Raw genomic sequence first — 22041 nt, 5'->3', positions numbered from 1 at the left:
TGAGTCTTAGGAGGTATCACCAGTCTCTGTGACCAGTAAACCTGATCTCTCTCTCTCTCTCTTTCTATTTTGAGTTTTGCTCACATTTTTCTAGGGGGGCTTTTTTTTTAACAGGCTGCTGTTATTAGGTGCCATTAAGTGGCTTCCGATTCCTAGTGACCCTGTGTACCACAGAAGGAAACGCTGCCTGGCCCTCGCCGTGCGCACCGTTGTTGTGTGTGAGGCCATTGTGGAAGCCACCTTGTCAGTCATCTTGTCGAGGGTCTTCCTCTGTGCTGCCCTCCACTTGGTCAAGCAGAGGATACGTTTCCCTCCTCCTCTGCCCTCCTGCTGGTCCCTGTGCGCCAGCAGACTCCCAGCCCAGACCCATCTGCATGCGTGCGCTTGGTGACTTGGACCTAGGAGCACACCCCCCACCCCACCCCCCGCTCCCCACTGCGACATGCCCAGTCCCTTAGCTCCCCTCTGTAGTTGCCCTGCACATCTGCGGCCACTTTCCTCTCTCACCTCATGAGCGCTGCCTGATCTGTGTGAAGTTCTTGTACTGTCTGCCCCGTTTCCCTGCCTGCGGTGGTAGTGGGGGAGGCCTGTCGCCATTGATTCCAAAAACGAAGGAGACTCCGGCAAGTGATGGCTTTTCACCAAGCACCTGTTTCTCTGGAGGGAGCACCATGCCAGACCCTGACTGCTTCTGACTCACTGGCCTTCACCGTCAGCCACGTCCTACCTGTGGAAACGTCGGTCCTCCTTCCCAACCCTGGCTGGGTTCTGCCTCTGCAAGGGTTGATCTCACCCCTCCCTCCCTGCGCTCTCCTCTAGTAGTCACACCCAGCCAGTGCTGCCCAGCCTGTTCTGAGCCCTGGCGCCCCCTTGGGTTTCAGCGTGAATTAGTCGATGCTCCTTGGGGTTTTCAGGGTCGTCGCCTCTGGCAAGCAGATTGCCAGGCCTTTCTCCCCGGGTGCCCTGAGCGGCACCTTTCATCCAGTAAGCAGGCACTCATCCCCTCGCGGCGCCATCCAGGGAGTCTTTGGCAGTGCAGGGTCCGACTTGGTGCCTGTAATTACTAGCACTCATATTTGCCAAATTGTTGAAGGGAGCTATGGCGAGAATAATCTTTTTATTCTCTCCTCCCATCTCAGGTTTGAAATGCAGGCATTAAGCTGCCAGGAACATTAGTCACTGTCAAGTCTTCCCTGTTTTTAACCCCCTTCCCACGCTCCCCATCAGGCTTTTAAGACAGGAGCTCCTAATTGATCGCTCTTTTATTCCGTAGTGTCATTACCTACCAGGCGGGATCTCGAGCCGGCTCCCCTACAACTCCATGCTTTGAGTGCTTGCTGTCGGGCATCCAGGCTCTTGTTGCAGAAAACCTCTTATCTCCCAGGCTTTTGCTTTTTGGCTCCTGCCATTCTCTGGATTAGATATGCGAGGTGGAAGAAGGATTTTGCATCTTCGTGATGGATATGAAATGTTGAGCTAAACCTAACCCTCCTATTCACGTTGATGCTGCCCATAGATGGTAAAATGGGTATAACAGAAAAGCACTCTGTCTTTACTGATTCTGGGCATATAGGCAAATGCTTAATGACAAGGCTGGCCTTTACTGTTCGCCACCCAACCCACTGCCACCAAGTCATTTTTGACCCAGAGTTTCCAAGGTTGAAGATCTTTATGGAAGCAGCCTCATCTTTCTCCATTGGGGAGCTGCTGATGGCTTTGAACCATGGACCTTGGGATTGGCGATCTAATTTTAGATCCAACAGCACCACAAGGGCTCCTTTTATTGTCCCCCTGGTGGCAAAACCATGAATGATCAAGTCCATTCCAACTCAGTAATCCTATTAGACAGGGTAGAACTGCCCCTGTGAGTTTTCAAGACTGTAACTCTACAGGAATGTAAAGCCTCATGTGGCTGGTGGTTTTGAACTACTGACTTTGCAGTTAGTAACCCAATGTGTCACCTACTATACGACAAGGGTAGAAACCCTAAAATGTGTTCTCTTTAGAAACGCCACGTCCCACATCTATGGCCAGTGTGTGGTTACTAATTGATTTAGTTTATTATGGTGTACTCAGGGATAACATGTCACTTGCTAGATTAAGAATGAGTGAAGATATGCATGTATTTTCCCCCCCAAGAAATTTTTTTTAATTGTGATTTGGGTAAAACATTACAGAGCAAATGGGTTTCCATTCAAGAACTCAGACACAGTATGTTTGTGAGAGTGATTGCCATCGCCACAGTGTAACAGCCCTCTCATGTTCCTATACTTACTGTTTCTGTTTGCCCTTATTTCCTGTCCATTCCTGCCACCTGAGCTTCATCCCTGGGCAAATGCTGCCCTTGTGAGCTTGCATGGTTGATAGTTCCAAGAAGTGCACACCACCCTGGTGATGTGTTCACTGTTGTAAATGGGCGAGACCAAGCATACCACTATACTAATAATTAAAGCCTTTATTAATGGGGTGGAAACTTCGATTCTGAACAAAGACATTCTAAACTTTTAATAGTTCAAAATAGGAGGCTGACTCAAGGGGAGGGATAGTCTAGCCATTACATTCTTATCAGGTTGGCAGGGTAACGGGTTGGAAGAACAGCACAGCTGTAGGTGCTAATTGAGGGTCTTACAAGATAGTATACAGTTCTTACTAGTTGGGCACACAGGATTGGAGACACCTCAGAAGAGTCAAGGTCTTGTTGGGAGAGGCAGAAGAGGGAAGAGGAGAAGGGGGCTAACTGCTAGCAGCAGTTAAAAGCAGTTTGAAAGAAGGTGGAATTCCTTACCTTGTAGGCCTGTCTGCCATTTGGCTGAAAGTTGAGTCACAGGAGTGTTTTCAGTTTCAGGCCTGAAGTCCCAGGCCATGATCTCTCTCCGACCAGAAAGTCTTCTCTGTTTTATAATTTTGAGTTCTGTTTCACATGTCTCTCCACTCTATCCAGGACCCTGTCAAATGATGTCTTTCGGAGAAGTCAGCAGTGGTAGTTGGGCACCATCTAGTTCTTCAGGTCTCAGGCTGAGGCTTCAGAGGTCATAAGCCTTCGAGCTAATTGTTTCCAAGTATCTTTGATTTTCTTCACCTGTTGCACTTCATTCAGGGAAAGACCAACAAATTAATCTTTTCTTGAGGTTCAATTGCAAAACAGAAAGCTTTGGTCAGAGAAACATGTAAATCTGATCTTCCTGCTTGGCTTACTAATAACCATGGTTTGAGAAAGGGTAGGTGAACATTGAAGTGCTTATGGAAGAGCTGTAAAAAGAGGGAGCAGATTCTTTACCCCAGCCCAGTTCAGTGGCTGGTACACTGGGTACCCAAATGAAATGCAGGGAGTCAAGACTCTGCCATTCTCAAGTTTATTTATGCCCTTGCCCTTTGGGAAATCCTGAGGCCAAGCATGGATAAGCAAAATGTTGGTTCATTACTGAAACCATGTACTTTGGTTGAGTAATGCTCATTTTTTCCACTGGCCACATTACCTGATCCCTGAAGCACTGTACATCAGTGACACTCAAGCCTGCCCTGCTAGTGTTTATAAGAGATTGTTAACGAGCACATGAGCTCATCAGGTGCAGCTTTTGGGTCTGCAGCTGTTGCTTTGCGGCAAAAAGTAAAAATGGCTGACAATCATTGGGGTGGGTGGGGTTCATTTTAACCTAATTTCAGGGCGTACAAGTTCCTTGCTTGGTATTTTGAAACTTGACTTTAAGGGTTATGAAAGGTGATGTTTTGCTCTGGCCTGCTGCTCAGTAATCTTCTAGAAACCCTAAAACTACCCCAAGGAGTGGTGTTTACTGACTCCTTATGGTTATACAAGGACAGATAAAAAAGAACGCCTTATGTTTGGAGAGCATCTCAAATTTTGAGTGTGTGCACATTTTCTTACTTGCATCTTGAGTATCTTGTGAAATTAAAACAAAACCCCCAGAAAGTTGACCCTGACTCAGGGTGATCCTACTTGTGCTAGAATACACCTGTGCTCTGTAGAGTTTTCAATGGCTGAGATTTAAAATTAGATTGCCAGACCTTCTGTTCCATGGCACCTCTGTGTGCACCGCCAACCTTCTAAAGGGTCCACAGCCAAATACATTAGAAGTGTTAATCCTCTGCAGCTTTGGACTTCAGATAACTATGCCCCCCCGCCCCGTGGTGGTGGTTATGGACCAGCTGGTCCTAGAGCTTGGTTTCATGGCTACTTCCTGGTCACAGAGAAGTGACGATCTGGCTGAGGTTCCACCTGAGAATGCCTCTCGGGCCTCAGCACGCTAGGTCTCGCCCTGGCCCCCCCAGCCCCTCCCAGAAGTGATGTATCATTGGGTTTTGTTCTCTTGAATAGCTCTTGGGTGCTGGTGGATTTGATAGTTGTTCTTGTAGCCTTTTAAGGGAAGTGTAATTATATTCTTTGCCTTTAGCATACAGTTAAGTAGCTGCTCGTCTTTGGAATTGGATGTTGAATTGTTCCTCTAGCTGAGAGGGAAGCTTAGAAAATGCTGACAGTTGCTGTAGAAACGGTGTCTGGCAGCTGTGACAGCGGGAGCTGTATGCACCCAGAGACATTTTCTCTGTGGACCTCACAAATTAGCATTTTAAAAGGAGCTCAGTGTAGATGGGGAGCTGATTTTAAGAAACAGTTGGTATTTTGTCTCCTACCTGATGGACTACAAAGGGGTTCTCCTCTGGTTCTGAGGAACAAAAAAAAAAACCCAAAAACCAGGCACCTTGGGTCTTTTGCAGGGAAAGCATGTTCTTCCTAGGTAGTCAATAGCAAACACCTGTCATCCTATAGCTGTACAGACAACTGCAGTCACTCGACCTAGTTAGTTCCCCTTGGCTTCTGTACCATCACCTCAGAAACAAACACCAGGATAGCCGTTCTGAGACCTGGCTTTGCTTTTCCTCCCTTAACCAGATGACACAAAACCGAATGGGAAGAAGGTTGTGGGTGACGTGGCATACAACGAGGCCAAAGAGAGAGCCGCCTTCATCACCCCGGTTCCCGGTGGTGTTGGGCCCATGACGGTGGCAATGCTCATGCAGGTACTTGTGACCACTGCAAGAAGCAGCTAGTACAATTCAGAAAAAAAAAGCTCAGTACAATTCATAATCCAAGTGAGGGCTTTTCTCCCGAGTGGAAATTTCAGATGCCAGATAAGGGTTGGACTCTGTTAAAAGGGAAAAAGTAAACAGAGGGCAGGAGAATAAAACAGAAAGGGGTCGAATTCATGGTGGGGGGGGCCGGGGGCGGGGGGGTGAGCCGGCAGTATTCTAGGTGACTTTGGAGCACAATAGCTTCCTCCAGAGCAAACAGCAAGCACCTTGACCTTTGCTGGGTCTGCTTTGCCATGCGCTTTTCCCAAAACAGCCCCCAAGCCTTTCCAGTGCCCACAGGCTCTTACCTGGTATGGAAGGCAGGTTGACAGGTAGACCACGAAGCAGTGAGTTTTGTGCTTCACTTGGAGTGCCGAGGGGCTGGGAATGGAAGTGGAGATGAAAATGATTCACTCCTTCAATGTTTCCTTCGTGTCCTTTCATATTCAGAGCACAGTGGAGAGTGCAAAACGCTTCCTGGAAAAATTCAAGCCAGGAAAGTGGGTGATTCAGTATAACCACCTTAAGCTCAAGACGCCTGTCCCAAGGTAAGAGTAGAATTTTACAGGCTGATACTGTGGTGATGTGTGTGCTCCCTTTGAAGCCCCTACCAGTGGTTGGGCCGTGGTGGTGGTGGGTGTGATGAAGTCACTTTCAACTCCTTGTGAAGTCCTTTCCACGGGATAGAATGCCACTTAGAATCCTCAGGGCTGTCCTGTTTACAGAAGTCGGTCTCCCGGTCTGTTTTTCCACAGATCCCCGGGCACAGATTGGAACCACCGACCTTGTATCGTCATCATTGTGCCACCAGGTCATTCCCAGTGTGAGGGCTCACGAAATTCGGCGAGCGAAGATCGATGCAAACTTTCTCTGTGTCTTTTCTCAGTGACATCGACATATCCCGGTCTTGCAAACCGAAGCCCATTGGTAACCTGGCTCGGGAAATTGGTCTGCTGTCTGAAGAGGTGGAGTTGTACGGTGAGACAAAGGCCAAAGTTCTGCTTTCCGCGCTCAACCGGCTGAGGCACCAGCCTGATGGAAAATACGTGGTGGTGACTGGGTGTGTTTTTATTCCCTCCCTGATGGACTCTCCATAGTTTTCCAATCCAGGAAGCATTTACACTTAGCACAGTTTGTGAAAGGTCCCTTGAATTTTCACACCCTCTCATACGGTGTATCTCCCTTGAGCCTCACCGCAGCCCTAGGAAATAGGCAAGAGTGACAGTTTTTCAACGGTGAGAACATTGGTGAAGGTTATCCAGCTAGGTGATGGAAGGGGTGAGTCTTAAAGTTTGGTCTTCAGACGGAATTGCCTTTTTTTTTGAGATCCCAAATATGTTAATTTACTCGATCCATTGAACAATCCGTTTTATTGCTGGCCTAGTTTTTAAGGGAGTCAGCTGAGAAATTAAAGTCACAGTCGCAGTGCCTCTCTACAAGGGGAATTGTATTTGTTGCAGACGGAGAGCAAACCGAAGTATAGCAACCTTTTCCTTGCAAGTTTGGGGAAATTAGAGCTGCGAAGTCTTGGGAAAGACTCCTGCAAGTTGTCTTCCTTCTCATAGATTCTTTCCCTTTGCCGTTTGGCCCCTTTGGTGCTCTCGCCCCTAGTCCAGAATAAAGTGGAGGCCTCTGTCTTTGCAGTGCCCTCGGATTGAACCAGCACCTCCCAGGGGATGGCACCACCCACTTTAGGCAGTGCTGATTGCAATGAAGAATGGTTCTGTAGGAGATGTAGGTCGGACTTAGTGAATCACATCAACCTGATTCTATAAACAAGCCTTTTGTGTTTTCATGTTGAAGAATAACACCAACGCCCCTGGGAGAAGGGAAAAGCACAACCACCATTGGGCTGGTGCAAGCCCTTGGTGCCCACCTGCACCAGAATGTGTTCGCCTGTGTGCGACAGCCTTCCCAGGGCCCAACCTTTGGAATAAAAGGTATTTGTGGGCAAGAGGAGGGATGGGATGGTTGATTCTCCCAGGCTCACTCATCCCAGGAATGCTTAATAGGGTCTTGACCTCATTTAGCTAGGAGAATGCCCTCCTCACACGTCTCTGATGTCTGGCCCTTGGGGAAGGCTTTCATCCAGTCATCCCAGTCCTGCTGTCTCCACTAGACGGTGACTGGGGGTCCCCTGGAAGGGTAATGCATAGCTGGGAATGCTTCTGTTGACCTTCATGTGGTCAGCTGTCACGCTAGCAGTAAGGATAGTCATAGCTACTGATCATTCTCGTGATCTGTAGAGACAAAGACCAACCCACATAGATGGAGACAAGAAAAGTTTGTCCTTCGTGACTACACTTCACGGCAGCTTTTGTAGTAAGCCATTTGTTCACATTATTATATCGAATCATCTGATATGAGGGAGCTGCTATTACCATTTTGCCACAGTGTCATATGAGACTGCAGTTGGTCAGACTCCGTTATTAGATGTCAGAATGGGTCCTCACATCTGTGCTTCGAAGGTGCTAAAGCTAACTATGACACATTCTAAAACTATGTCAACACCATGTTTCCTCTCCTGATTATATGAAACCTCACAGCCGTAATCATACTTGTCCTTCTGAAACTCCTAATTTAGGTATTTATGAACTCACTGGCGGGCTTTTTAAAAGCTGCTGTTCGCATTTGCTGCAGGGTGTCAGGATAGTCGAATATTCTGCTAATTCTAGCCATGACTGTGAATGTTCATCCCAGTACCACTACTTCTGCCCACCCCTTACTGCATTTTACAAAGGTGCTGACTCAGTTCTGCTTCTGAACTTAGGTTAACTGTCCCCCCTCGACTTCAGAATGAGCCTTTTTTTCTTGTTCTTTTTTGGAACCCCACATTCTTCTTTTCCTCTTGTTGTGAATTACCCTTGGGTGGTCTGTGCCTTACAGAAGCCAAAAACCCCATCCTCAAAGCTGACCTTGATCTCACTGTTAGCCTTGACTGTTTCTGTGGGCCTTTGAATCTTACTACAAATGAGCCAACAGTAATCTAGCGTTTAAGCTAGCTAACATGGCCTGTTTGGCAGGAATTGCAGTTTCTGGCGGGGGTGGTGGTGGTGGGGGTGTGTGTGTTTTAAATGCCAGAGTAGCATATGTAACTGTAGTCTGAGCCCTTTAACCAGTGTTAGGAATTACTGATGGAACCAGTTTCTTTTTTTTTTTTTAAGTTGGGGCATTTTTATTTATTTATTTATTTTGAAACATTTTATTAGGGGCTCATACAACTGTTATCCCAATCCATACACACATCAATTGTGTAAAGCGCATTTGTACATCGTTTCTCAAAACATTTTCTCTCCATTGAAACCCCCGACATTAGGTCCTCATTTTTCCCCTCCCTCCCCTCTCCCCCCTCCCGCATGAGCCCCTGATAGTTTATAAATGGGTATTTTGTCATATCTTGCCCTGTCCGACAGTCTCCTTTCATCCACTTTTCGGTTGTCTGTCCCCCAGGGAGGAGGTCACACACAGTTCCATGTAATCGGTTCCCTCCTTCCTACCCATTCTCCCTTTCTAAAGCTCATTGTTTGTCATTTTGACTCATTTCAGTTGAGAGATTGTACAGGCCAAACAAGTAGTTCAGCTTGACTAAAGAAAACTAGAAAATGACTGTTCCAATCTGTCTAAATGCTTGTAAGAAGTAAATTAAAAAATAGGCTTTAGCATGCATAGTAGCTTACAAATCAGAAAACCAATTTGGTTTTCATTGATCTTCGAGTCTGGGAGAAGCATGCTAACAGGAGTCCTTGACCTGTCCTCTAGGTGGTGCTGCAGGAGGAGGCTACTCACAGGTTATTCCTATGGAAGAGGTACGGTATTCTGGGGGTTGATAGCTTCATTTCCTTTATTATAGTTTTGTATTCAGTTGTGTTTTTTTTAGAACAAGGGAACAACGTTTAAAGAAGCATCTTAATATGTTGGCCTATGGGACAGCTTGGTTCTTTGGCATGCCAAGGATTTCAGAGGGTGGCTTTTAGAGGGAATCAGTTTTAAGCTAAGTGATCAAATGAAGCATGAGGTAGGGAAGAAGCAAGATCCCAGGGATGCAGAGCAGTCGCCTCAGAAACGGAAGCCAAGCAGAAGAAGCTTGAAGGACAGTGAGTGCATCCCCAGTGGCTCAGTGTTGCTGGTGACCCAGGGGGTGTGGGGTTTGCAGTGTCTGGAAGACCACACATTCTAAGTTGGGAGGAGTTCCAGCCGAGGACAGTCGCTCAGTGGTTTGTATTTTCCGGAGCTCTCCGGATTCCGTGTGTGCCCCTCACTGGACAGCCTTGAACACACCCACAGCTTTGTCATGGGGGGCTGGTTTGGCTGCCATTCATGCTGTAATGAAGGCTGAAAAGATGAGGAGAATTCCAGAGACGGATGTGATTTCTGTTCCTTTGTAGTTCAATCTCCATCTCACGGGTGACATCCACGCTATCACTGCAGCTAACAACCTGGTTGCTGCAGCCATCGATGCTCGGATGTTCCATGAACTGACACAGACAGACAAGGTAGGGGCCCCCGGACCCCCAGAAACACACTCGAGGGGGTTCCTAAATGAGTGCTGGGCCTTGGGGTGCTGATGACATAGGTAGCAAGGCATTGGGGCTCCTCTCATGTAAGACCTCTCTCTCTCTCCTATTTAAGGCTCTCTTTAATCGCCTGGTACCATCAGTTAATGGAGTGAGGAAGTTCTCTGACATCCAAATCCGAAGGCTACGAGTAAGTGTTTTCCCTCTTGAATGTGGATATTGTGTCAGATTTGGTAATTGACCGACAGGAAAACAAATCCCTTTAGATTAACCTGTTTTTCAGCAAGTTACATCAATAGCCAGAGTCTTACTAAAATCATAATATGCACAGCAAGGATTGGTGGCCGAGACGATTTCTCGTTTGCCCATAAATAAGTGGCTGATCCTAGAAGAAATATACCTTCTCCACACTTGGTTATGTTCTGAAGACCAGGCTACTGTGTGAAAGTGGGAAGTGAGCACCAGAGACGACAGAATTACCAATTTCAATACTACATAGCTGCCCGACCACTGGGACTCACGGCCCAGCCGAGTTGACCAATAGCCTGCATCACTCCCACCTCGGACCTTCATGTTTTTAATGCGCAAAGTAGTCAGGAAAGTAGACTTTTTGCTATTGTCCTAAATGTGAAATGTTGGCCGATCAGCTCGTTGATGAGTGAGCAGAAGGTGTAAAGTACTGATAACCTGGCTGAGGCTGAGAAGAAAACCGGCCCCTGTGGCACTGATGGGAGGATCCTGGATGGTAGCAGGCTGCTTTGGGGACCTTTAAACAAATCACTCACTGAGCTGGCCTGTCAGTTCACTCGTCTGTAAAATGGTGTTCATCATACCTGCTTGGCCCTGCATCGCCAAAGTACCAGATGCATGTGTGTCACATAATGAAAGAAGAAGCCGTTTCTTCTGTGGTTTATTTGACTTTTTATAACAAATATACAACTATTCATTGTATACCATATGAGGGAGTTTCAAACACTTCATTGAAAAATCCATTAACTTTTCATCCTATTTTCCTATGAACTTTTTTAAGTCTCCTAGTGTATAGTTTCAGAGGACTCACTCTGAGAAAGGAAAACTGAATGTTCATCTAAAAACTTGCACAGTGTGTTACAGCAGCTCTATTAACCATCTCAACATCTGGAAGCCATGCATGTGTCCTTCAGTGGGTGAACGGATATGCAAACACCCCGTGGGCAAGCATTCAATGGAAGGCAACTTGTCAACAAAAAGAAGTATCGATCCTCCAACCACTTGGATGGATCTCAAAGGCATTATGCGGCACAAACAAGGCAGTGTTTCCAAATTCTGTGAGGAGGGAAAAAAGGTTTATCTCTGCCTTTGAGAAGAGAAAAAAGGCAACAAAAGTACAGTGTTAAAGAAAACTTAACGTGAACATGATTGAGAGCTCTTTTTTGAAATTTCTTTTTAATATATTTTTATCATTCTGAAGATTTCATTGGAGGAACCCTGGTGGCTCAGTGGTCAAGTATTCAGCTGCTAGTCGAAAGGCCCCTAGTTCAAACCCACCCACCAGGTGCTCCACAGGAGAAACATGAAGCGAGCAATCTGTTGCTGTAAAGACAACAGCCTGGGAACGTGGCAGTCTACTCTGTCCTTTACGATCACGATGCGTTAGAGCCATCTGAGTGATAGTGCAGCAGCAACGAAAGTCCATTTGAAATCAGCTTCTCCAGTCAGACGCGGCCCAGAGACACTTCTGGAAGCTCCTACTGGTCGGTGATGGTGGTACTGGAAAAGCAACATTTGTGAAACGTCACCTGACTGGTGAATTTGAGAAATATGTAGCTACCTCAGGCATTGAGATCCATGCCCTGTGGTCCATAATAACAGAGGACCTCTGAAATTCAACGTGTGGGATACAGCTGGTCAAGAAAAATTTGGAGGACTGGGAGATGGCTATTGTATTCAAGCCCAGTGTGCCATTATAATGTTCGACATACCCTAAGGTGACCAGATTTTAACATTGGTAAAGCGGGACACCATTGATAAAAACTGGTGAAATAACCACATGGCACCTGAAAACCATATACTGTATGCTAGCTTGTCGTGCATTCTTTCAAAAAATCGGGACCACGGGACACGGGAAAAATTGTTAAAAATTGGGAGTGTCCCACCAAAAGCGGGACGTCTGGTCACCTTAACGTAACCTCAAGGATTACTGACAAGAATGTGCCTAACTGGCATAGGGATCTGGTTCGAGTATCTGAAAACATGCCCATCGTGCTGTGTGGCAACAAAGTGGACATTAAGAATAGGAAAGATAGGTAAAATCCACTGTCTTCCACCGAAAGAAGAACCCTCAGTACTGTGATATTTCTGCCAAAAGTCACTACCACTTTGAAAAGCCCTTCCTTTGGCTTGCTGGAAAACTCATTGGCGATCCTAACTTGGAGTTTGTTGCCACGTCTGCTCCTGCCCCACCAGAGGTGGTTATGGACCCAGCTGTGGCAGCCCAGGTTGAGCATGATTTAGAGGTTGCGCAGACAGCCGCTCTCCCGGCTGAAGATGATGACCAGTGAGAGATCAGAGCGGGAGCCTGGCGTCAGAGTCTAGTTTTACGGGCAACTGTCCTGTGATGTCAGCGGTGCAGCGTGCTTGCCACTCTTGTTATAGAGCTCAGCAGAATGTGCTCATCTTTGGGAGGCTGAAGGAAATGAATGGGCTTCGGAGTGAGTGGGCAGTTAAAATCCTCTTTTTTTTTTTGACCCGCATATCTAGCTGTTTGAGAACGCATTTTTCTTTCTTGAAATTCAAATACAAGACTGATACAGTCACATCACAATTAAAAAAAAAAAAATCAGCTTCTCAGTGGTTTGGTTGGGAAAAAAGACTTTGCACATTGCATTCCTTTCGGCGTGCTTGTGTGTAGTCTTGGTCATGGCACTCGTTTAGGCTTGCCGCTCAGATGGAGGTGAGCATGTACTTGTGTGAGGACATGGAAGTGAACCTTTGTGCATGTGTGAGTAGGAAATTACTCATGCTTAGCCAAAAGACTCACAGTTTTCCCTTTAGAATTTAAGATGGCTTGTATTTCCCAGAAGGGATCCTGTTTTGAGATCTACTAGGTTTAAAATTTTTCCTTTTTTTTAATGTGTGAAATTTTCCATTATTTTTTTATTACGTTGTTTTGTTTGTTTTGTTTCACAGACTTTTTGAAGCCTCCTCCTATTACGTTTTTGCCTGTTTCGTTTTACTTTGTGTCTTCATTTCCCCACGTCTTCAGAGACTAGGTATTGAAAAGACCGACCCTACCTCACTGACGGAGGAAGAGATCAACAAGTTTGCAAGACTGGATATTGATCCAGAAACTATTACCTGGCAAAGAGGTACCAGAGTTTCCCATGGAACTTCTTGTCTTCACCACCACCCCACCCCACCCCCGCCGCAGCCTTGTTCCATGGTGTATGCATAGCCAGCTCGGCGACTGGCTCGTTTCTCACCGTCCCCATCGGCGCTTCATCATACTAACTATAGACAGAGCTCCCTTGGTGGGGCGGCTCACCATTTGGCTGGCTATTCAGTGATCATTAGAACACTGGTTTCAAGGAACGTCATGCATAAACAAAAAATACATCAACAATTTTGCAAGTTTCATTTTATGTAAAGCATTTTGATGTCATGGCGTAGGGAAATTATAGGCAATCAACTTCTCGAATCATGGATTTCCTTTATTCTCAGGACTCTGGTCTGCCATGAGTGATCCAACTTGCCTTGTGATTACGCCCTCTTGTCACAGGTTAGGTCCCGGCAAGGTTAAACACGCTGCACTTGCTGGGTGAGGCGCCTGACCTCACTGCCATATGGTCCTTTGCTGTACGTCCAGTGAAACATGACTTCCAATTTTATTTCTTACCAGCAGTGCTTCCATCTCTTATCAACCAGTTGGGCAGAAGGTAGCGAGGGCTAATTTACTGGCAGTTTTTGTGACTGTCGTTGGCTGAGTAACTGCTAGCAGCTAATGGCATTTTAAGATGGCCCTCTTACTAACTAAAATCATATTGGTGCTTTTCTTCTCAACTTCAAAGGCATTTGCCAAATGTTTTCAAATTTTATCAAAGTTAAGGTCCATTATGAAACTACCATGTCATTCATTTTTCTTTTGCTTTCTGTCTAATACATGCTTTGTAAGAAAGAGCAGACAAAGGGAAAGAAAAATAAGACTGGTTATTTTATACAGAGAAACTAGATGCAAGGAATGTGACTATTTAATAATTTTTTTAAAAAGAGTAGCTCTTAAGACATTACATTTTTCACATAATGAGTGTGTGTTTAATGATAGCCAGTGATGTACAATACAGTGCTTTTGATGTTTAATTAATTACAAACTTTGTGGAAGATAATTTGTCTTGTTACCAAGTACCTTAAACTTGCCTCCTCTTTGACCCAATTGTAGATTGAACTGGTTTGTTGTTTATTTCTGTGTGTTTGTTTTGCTTTTGGTTGTTAATGGTTGGCATGCTATGCAGAATTGGGAATACAGCAGTCAAATGTTAACAGTAGTTGTTGCCTCAGGAAGAGGAGCCCGGTGGGATAGTGGGTGGGCATATGAGTTGGCCTGCCAACTGCAAGGTCAGCAGTTCAAAACCACCAGCTGCTCCACAGGGGAAAAATGAGACGTTCTATTCCCATACAGATTGACAGTCTCAGAAACCCGCAGGAGTAGTTCTACTCTGGCCTATAGGGTCACTTTGTAGCAGAATTAACTCTATTGACAATGAGTTTTTTGAAAGTGACAATCTCAGGAGGCGGGGTAAGGTTCGTTGGTTGGTCTTTCCAGGGTTGTATGGTCGGACATATATTCTGCTGTTGACAACGTTGGATTATCCATTAAGCAGGATAAGCACAGGCTTAAGTATGCCTACTTGTAAATCTGTGGTGAACAGTTTCACATGTTTGTGTGAGTTTACTTGCTTGTATTTACTAATCTATAGTGAAGTTTGAAGCACACGAAACTGTTCACTATAGATTAATAAGCACAAGTAAGCCTGTGCTTACCTTGCTTACTGGATAGTCTGCTCCTGGTTATCAGAATGAAAGTTATTTCTTCTAAGTGTGTTCAAGGAGACACCAGATCTGTAACCAGGTTTGTGTCACAGAATTTTGTTCTTGCCCGAGTTGATGGCTCTTGTGTTTGCAAGGATGGTGTAAGATCAGTGAGTCATCCCCCAAAACAACAGAAGACTTGGCTTTTTGACCAAAAAAAGAAGTAACCCACTCAGTTTTTCCTTTCAATATGGAATATGCCTTAAAGTAGATTCCAGGTTTCTCGCTACGGTAGTTGTTTGAATTCTCCAAACAGAATAAAACCATAATGCTTTGCTTTCAACATAATTCCTGTATGCTAATGGTATGTGAGCATGGTTTCTGAACTTTACCGCATATTCTAGGTTTCCTATCATTCTTGAAATCAGATATGCCCACTCCTCACTTATCAACCTGATTAGGTTCCAAAGACCAAGCTGCTCTAGGAAAATCACTGTTAATGTGAAAATGGAGGATGACTGAATCAGGCACGAAACGGACAATGGCTGCATCAGTATACAACTGCCAGAGTGCATCACTACATCATCACCCCCAAACCACTGCCAAGTTGAAACATAATCATAACCACCCTCGCCAGTCGCTCTCACCTCAAACCCCACTGTCACTTCCCAGACTCATGTTGTTAATGCTCAAAATAGTCCAGATAGTAGAGTTTTTATTATTGTAAGTGCCAGATAGCAGTGCGGAGTAGGTGTACTAAGACAATTATTAAATTAGCTTTATTGCTTTAAAACTGCTGGTTCCTTTAACACTAAAAAACCGAAAAGCAAAACTCACTGCCATCAGTTTCCCTGTGGGTTCCTGAGACCCTGTTTATAGAAGTAGGAAGCCCAATTTTCCAAAGGAGCCATTGATGGTTTTGAACTGCCAACCACATGGATTGCAGCCCAACGCAAAACCGCTACACCACCAGGCCTACAGCTATTGTCCCTCTATTAAAAAATGTTGTTTCTTTGGTAGTGTTGGATACCAACGATCGATTCCTGAGGAAGATCACCATCGGACAGGCTCCTACAGAGAAGGGGTACACACGGACGGTAACGAGTTGTTTCTTCCTAAGTAATATCTTTCATGAGAGCCAGATCCTTACTGCTTCTACCAGCTGATCCTGCCAGGTGTTGTTCTGCCTCCTCCCTCTTAAAATGGCAGTGAGTAGGTATGCAGTATTGACGCTCTTGACAGCCTTTGCAGTGCATCCATGTTACCTGTTGTTTTTCTCCCAGTGTTTTCCTGGAGGTGAATATCCTGGCACGTCCTGGCACGTGCCTTCGTTTTTGATGGCCGTTTTGCAGTGTGCCTCTTTGCTGTAGGAGCGTCCCCCTTCTTTCCTTGTACAGAGAGAAACCACAGCCACCTGAAGACACGCTGCCTTCACAGGGGTGGATACCTAGTAGCTTTTTGGTCCTCCTGTTTGCTTCGTGGAAATTAGCTACTCGGGGTCTTGAGGTACTTTAAAATGTTTGCCATCAGTCACTGGCATGTTCACTGGGACTCGGGGACCCAGCCCTCTGTGTGCTGGAGTAAACCCTGCTTCACAAGGCTTTTCATGACTGGTTTTTCAGAAGTAGGTCACTAGGATTTCTAACAGTTATTTGGGTGGACTTGAACTGCTGACCTTGCAGGTATTGACAGCACATTAACTGTTGCGCTCCTCCAGGGACTCCAAAGTTTTTGCTCCTGAAGAATGATTTTCTTTCTTTTTTTAAAAAAAATCATTTTATTGGGGTTTCGTACAACTCGTCACAATCCTTACAACCATTGTGTCAAGACGTTTGTACATTTGCCATCATCATTCTCAAAACATTTGCTTTTTTTTTTTTAAAATTTTATTAGGGGCTCATACAACTCTTATCACAATCCATACATACATCAATTGTGTAAAGCACATTTGTACATTCATTGCCCTCATCATTCTCAAAACATTTGCTCTCCACTTAAGCCCCTGGCATCAGGTCCTCATTTTTTCCCCCTCCCTCCCTGTTCCCCCTTTCCTCATGAGCCCTTGATAATTTATAAATTATTATTTTGTCATATCTTGCCCTGTTCGACGTCTCCCTTCACCCACTTTTCTGTTGTCTGTCCCCCAGGGAGGAGGTCACATGTAGATCCTTGTAATCGGTTCCCCCTTTCCAGCCCACCCTCCCTCTACCCTCCCAGTATCGCCACTCACCGCTGGTCCTGAAGGAATCATCCGCCCTGGATTCCCTGTGTTTCCAGTTCCTATCTGTACCAGTGTCCATAAAGGATGATTTTCATTAAGTTCTCTTTATTCTGTTATTCCGTCCTTTTAAACCATTGAAACCTCTCACTTGAAAGCAAGCTCAGTGCCGTCATGTCGACGCTGACCCTTGTGTCATTGAAGGACCAGGTCAGACCCACGAGGAGTTGCCGAGACCGTCTGAAAGGACTCCCTGTGCTGGTCATCATTGTGGCTTAACCGCCTTTTCTCTGTACCTACCCCTCACGTGTGGACCACCTCATTATCTCATTTCACATTTTAGACGGTGGTAACAAATCTCCTGCCCGGCTGTTTTGCTCGTAGCAATGCACATCTGGCAGTGTCAGAGGTTGATGGTTAAAGTCAGGTGTCGACTTCACTGAGCCCTGGTTCTCAGTGGTCTGGTCGTTCTGTGATGATGTATTATCGCCCCCAGTCATGTGACCAGATGTGGTCATCCTCCGTTTGCACATTAGGCCAACTTTTTGAATGAGCGACCTGGTCTTTGCATCCTGACCATGTGGATAAATGAGCAGGTGCGTTCTGTCTTTTCCTGACCCACAGGCCCAGTTTGACATATCTGTGGCCAGTGAAATCATGGCTGTCCTAGCCCTCACCAGTTCTCTGGAAGACATGAGAGAGAGACTGGGCAAAATGGTGGTGGCTTCCAGCAAGAAAGGGGAGCCCGTCAGTGCCGAAGACCTGGTGAGTGGTGGCAGATCAGGGTCTCTCAGAGGCTGTGCTGAAGAAGTTACTGTAAACTAATCAGAGTTTTGCTGTGTAATGAAATGCACTTCCTCAGAATAGATAGGTGAGATACCCTAGTAACGATCTGCGCATTTCAGAGTTTGAGCAACCTCTTCCACCTGCGAGTGTCTTCGAGCTAGAGTGTATGGCTTCAGTTTTCAGAGGACCTTAGGAGTCCAAGTGAGAACCTTGGTAGTTGACCTTGCGGTCACACCCTGGCCACGCCTCAGGACGCATGGCTTCCTGCATGGAAGTCTCTCGTGAGGCCATCTGCCAACACATCTCTCCTGGCAACTGCAAGAGCAACATGTGAAACTAATCCCTAAACAGCCTGAAATCCCCGAGCTCTGTCTGCTAGGCCGGCTCTCCATGTAAGGGTTATTTCTCAACCGCCCAGTTTGAAATGAGAGTTCCCTTGGATAAATTTTTAAGGCTCTGTTTGTATTAACACAAACCAAAATGTTGGCCTGTGATTCTTGGTATCTTAGATAAATTTGAGGCGGGGAAGGGTTTATTTTTTGTTTCCCCTGCTTAGGCCAAAAAAAAAAAAAAAAAAATCTTAATTGTAAACATCCAAACCAGAAATGTATAAATTCATTGGAATTGACTCAAAGTGGGAGCCATTGCCTTATCTTACTTTGCTACCAGGTTGTTCATGAGGGTTGGGTAGCTTTAAAGGGCAACCTGGGATCGTCTTGAACTGCTGGGTAAAATTTCCACTTCAACTTTGAGAAGCACATATTAAATCTGGTTTACAGTCACTCCGCTGGATACCAAAGGCTCAAACAGCTCAGTACTCTAGGAAACAGCGTTGCCCTGTTCTACACTATTCTAAAGTGGGCCCCCCACATAGTCAGCAACAGAGCTTTATTGAGATGCTTGTTTCCAGGGTTACGAGTGTTTCTAAGAATTGCATGTGCATGTCACTTTCACTGTATCAGCCCTCCTGCTTAAAGTAACTGGTAACTCCATAGCAGATCCAGTAACAGTGAATGGATGATGTAGTCCAGGTGAAAGTAATTGGTCCAACATGGCTAAGAAGGGAAGACTGGTGGCGGCCAGATGTTGCCTTCTGAGGGTGTTGCTGGCAGGAAAGGACACCTGGTCTGTGTTTCGTAGGGGGTGAGTGGAGCACTGACGGTACTCATGAAGGATGCCATCAAGCCCAACCTCATGCAGACGCTGGAGGTGAGCGGGATGTGACAGAGCCCATTTTCCTTGGGGAATTAAAACTCTCTACCTGCCCATCTCTGCCTTCCCATCCTTTCTCATACTTCTGACAGGGACGTGATTCAAATGTCAATTCCCTGCGGGAAGTCTTTTCATTTTGAATTCCAACCCTTGACTGTGTGAGCCTTCCTTCTTTTCACGATGATAACTGTATCACAGCATTTGCAGATGCACTGAGGGGCACAGGTTGTGTCTGTCTCACTGCTCGACAGCACCCTCCGTGATCCTATCTTGGGTGGGGACTCCCCCGTGACATCTCGATTCCCACAGGGCACACCAGTGTTTGTTCATGCTGGACCGTTTGCCAACATTGCACATGGGAACTCCTCAATCATAGCGGACCGGATTGCCCTCAAACTTGTGGGCCCTGACGGATTTGTAGGTGAGCAACTTTGCAAGATGGGTTCACAGAAATGAACGTCTCTCTTTCTCAAGTCCAGTGACGTGAGGGGAACCGGCCCAGGTGGGCTTGTTAACATTGCCCTTCTCCTTCCTTACAGTGACTGAAGCCGGGTTCGGAGCCGACATTGGGATGGAAAAGTTCTTTAACATCAAATGTCGGTATTCTGGTCTCCGCCCACACGTGGTTGTGCTTGTGGCCACTGTCAGGGCTCTCAAGATGCACGGGGGCGGCCCCACGGTGAGTGAGGAGGGAGGATCTGGTTGTCAGGGTTTTCTGAACGCTAAGGGGAAGTTGGGGCTGGTGGGTGGGGTGAGGGTGGGGGCGTGCAGGTGTCTGCAGGCTGCTCTTATCATCACAGCTCAGAGGCTGCAGGAGCAAGGACTGGTCAGGCGGCGCCAGAAATGGCCACCTAATCGTTCACAGACACTGTCAGCTCTCGACATTACAAGAGACCGAAACTGGCTTCCTGGCCTTCCTTCTGAGGAAAACATCTGATAATAGCTAAACCCCGCCAAAGACAAGTACTTGGCTATACCCCAAAGCTCCTTCATGTTCCAACTGTTCTTTTTAGGTCTTAGTCCCATTTTCCCTTTAAATAGGGACACTGGCAGCCAGCCAGCTCAGCCCTTAGCCTGGTCGTAGGCCAGCCAGGCCCTTCCTGAGCAGTGCAGATGCACAGCAAGACCACCAACAGCCTGGAGTGGGTGGCATGGGGGAGAGGGGAGTAGGCAAGGTTCTGGGCCGCGGGGGGAATAGGAGCCTGGCACTGACTCTGGCTCCTGTACCCTCAGCTCCAGCCTGCACTTGGCATTCTCCTGAACTCCTCGCTGACGCGCACACACACCACACAGTCCACACTCAGTGCCACTGAGGCGATTGGACCAGAGTGACCCTACGGACAGGGTAGAACTGCCCCTGGGGGTTTCTCAGACTGACTCTCTACAGGAGTGGAAAGACCCATCTTTCTCCTGACTTCCTACTAAGTAGAAATTACGCCCTAGTATTTAACACCTTTTCTTCAGCTAGTTCTCAGAACTGTCGAATTGTTGACGGATTGAATGCCTTTCCTTTAGGAGGTTGTATGGTAATCAGGGGGAAAGCCCTACATCAAGCTGCAGAATAAAACCTATCCCTCAGTGTGGTGATCAGGTTTTTCCTGGATAATACAGCAGTTCTCTAGAGGTTAGGCTCAGGATCCCTGTCCAGTCTGAAAAATGATTGAGGGCTCCCTAAGACAGATTTGTGTGCGTTATATCTATTGCTACTACTATATTAGAAATTATAAGTTACATACTAACATAAGTAACATTTTTAATTGAAAAGTCAGTATTTTGTACATGAAGTTTAGACTATCTTTCTTCAATGTTCATGCTCTAACTTGATGGAATGACATCTGTGTGCCCACCGTCTGCATTCAGTCTACTGTGAAATCATAAAGCCCACACCAAAGTCATTGCTAGGAGTCAGTTCTGACTCACAGCGACCCGACAGGACAGTGAGTAGAGCCACCCCTGTGGGCTTCTACTCTGTAGAGGCTGTCAGTCTCTTTTTTTTAAGAGTTGTACAGGTGTCGCCATATTCAATTCTAGAACATTTTCTTCTTCCTTGTACCCATTGTTATTCATGTAATTTTTTTTCTCTAATTGTGGCAGAAATAAAGGGGGCAAAGCATTCTCGAATTCCACAACTTTTATATATATAATTCAGTGCCATTGATTATACTCTTCATGTTATACAACCATTATTGATAGCCTTTTCCAAATTATTCCACCAGCACTGACATAAACTCAATGCCCCCTGAGCAACCACTCTTTCCCCTTCACGCATGGTAACCATTGGTCGAGTTTGGTTTCTTTCTTTCTTTTTTTTTTAGGGTTTTCTTGATCTAGTATTCACATACACACTTCCATGGGTAAATCGCTTTTAAAATGGGTTGTATCTACATTACATTCTCACAATCAGTGCTGGTGTTCTCTCCAACTCTACATTCATTGTTTGTTCCCCAAATTCCCTCACCCTTCCCACACCCCACGCCCTCCACATCCCAGTTAAACCATTGCATCAGGTATCAGCGAGTAAGAAAGAAAAGACCACGGTCAATATTTAAAAAGCCAGGGCAGAAATTGTCATGAACAGAGGCTGCTCCGCGACAGAAAGGCTCACAGTGCTCCATGCAGCAGAACAGCTGGCGGCTTTGAACTGCTGATCTTAAGGCTAGCTGCCAACCTAACTCGGAACCCCCAGTGCCATGCCACCAGGGCTCCTTTGTGATATCACGTGCCACGTGGTTTTTTGACAAGTCCATGGTACAATTGTTAGTGTGACTGTGGGGATAGCTTTGACCTCGCAGACTTCCCTGCAAGGTGAGGTCCCCAGCTGTACTTTGAGGGTTAGGGCTGTAGTACACTCCACACGCCTCTAGCCTGAGAGGCCAGACTCTTAGCCAGGGACCCCCCTGATTCAGGTACAGAGTGCACGTCCTTCTCTGTCGTGAGCACCATTTCTGACTCACAGCCAGGCCTCTTTACACCTCACACTAGGCTGCACACCATGGTCTGAAGACGAATGTTGGGCACCTCATCTGAGCAGGACTGAGAGGAAGAGGGCTTGACACAAACACTGCTGCTCTCAGTAACTCAGAGACAGGGAGCCCCAGGTCACGCCCCGAGCGTGGCAGCTCAAGTCCTTGCTTCCTGCCTCGCCTGTCCGGCGCCTTCAGAACACTGGAGCACCATAGCCTCCCTGAGGAGTGGGGCGAGACCAGGCCAGCGACCCCTTAA

The 22041-nt window shown here is 46.3% G+C and overlaps 1 protein-coding gene and 1 pseudogene across 1 annotated transcript in view; both read left to right on the top strand.

Moving 5' to 3' along the window:
* The window catches only part of MTHFD1 (methylenetetrahydrofolate dehydrogenase, cyclohydrolase and formyltetrahydrofolate synthetase 1), a 50451-nt gene that overhangs the window by 14147 nt on the left and 14263 nt on the right, over positions 1-22041 (top strand). Inside the window, exons 7-19 of the mRNA XM_045287622.1 lie at positions 4907-5034; positions 5536-5633; positions 5972-6145; positions 6889-7025; positions 8845-8891; positions 9471-9578; positions 9715-9789; positions 12844-12946; positions 15624-15700; positions 17446-17586; positions 18748-18816; positions 19129-19240; positions 19359-19498. Of these exons, the coding sequence (XP_045143557.1) occupies positions 4907-5034; positions 5536-5633; positions 5972-6145; positions 6889-7025; positions 8845-8891; positions 9471-9578; positions 9715-9789; positions 12844-12946; positions 15624-15700; positions 17446-17586; positions 18748-18816; positions 19129-19240; positions 19359-19498 (1409 nt within the window). The remainder of the gene's footprint in view (positions 1-4906; positions 5035-5535; positions 5634-5971; positions 6146-6888; positions 7026-8844; positions 8892-9470; positions 9579-9714; positions 9790-12843; positions 12947-15623; positions 15701-17445; positions 17587-18747; positions 18817-19128; positions 19241-19358; positions 19499-22041) is intronic.
* Positions 10417-12209, top strand: LOC105979983 (annotated as a pseudogene).

This window comes from Echinops telfairi, unplaced genomic scaffold, assembly GCF_000313985.2.
Source record: "Echinops telfairi isolate 266 unplaced genomic scaffold, ASM31398v2 ScPeMD7_18;HRSCAF=68, whole genome shotgun sequence".
NCBI lineage: Eukaryota > Metazoa > Chordata > Mammalia > Afrosoricida > Tenrecidae > Echinops > Echinops telfairi.
This window is presented reverse-complemented; position numbering and strand designations above follow the sequence as displayed.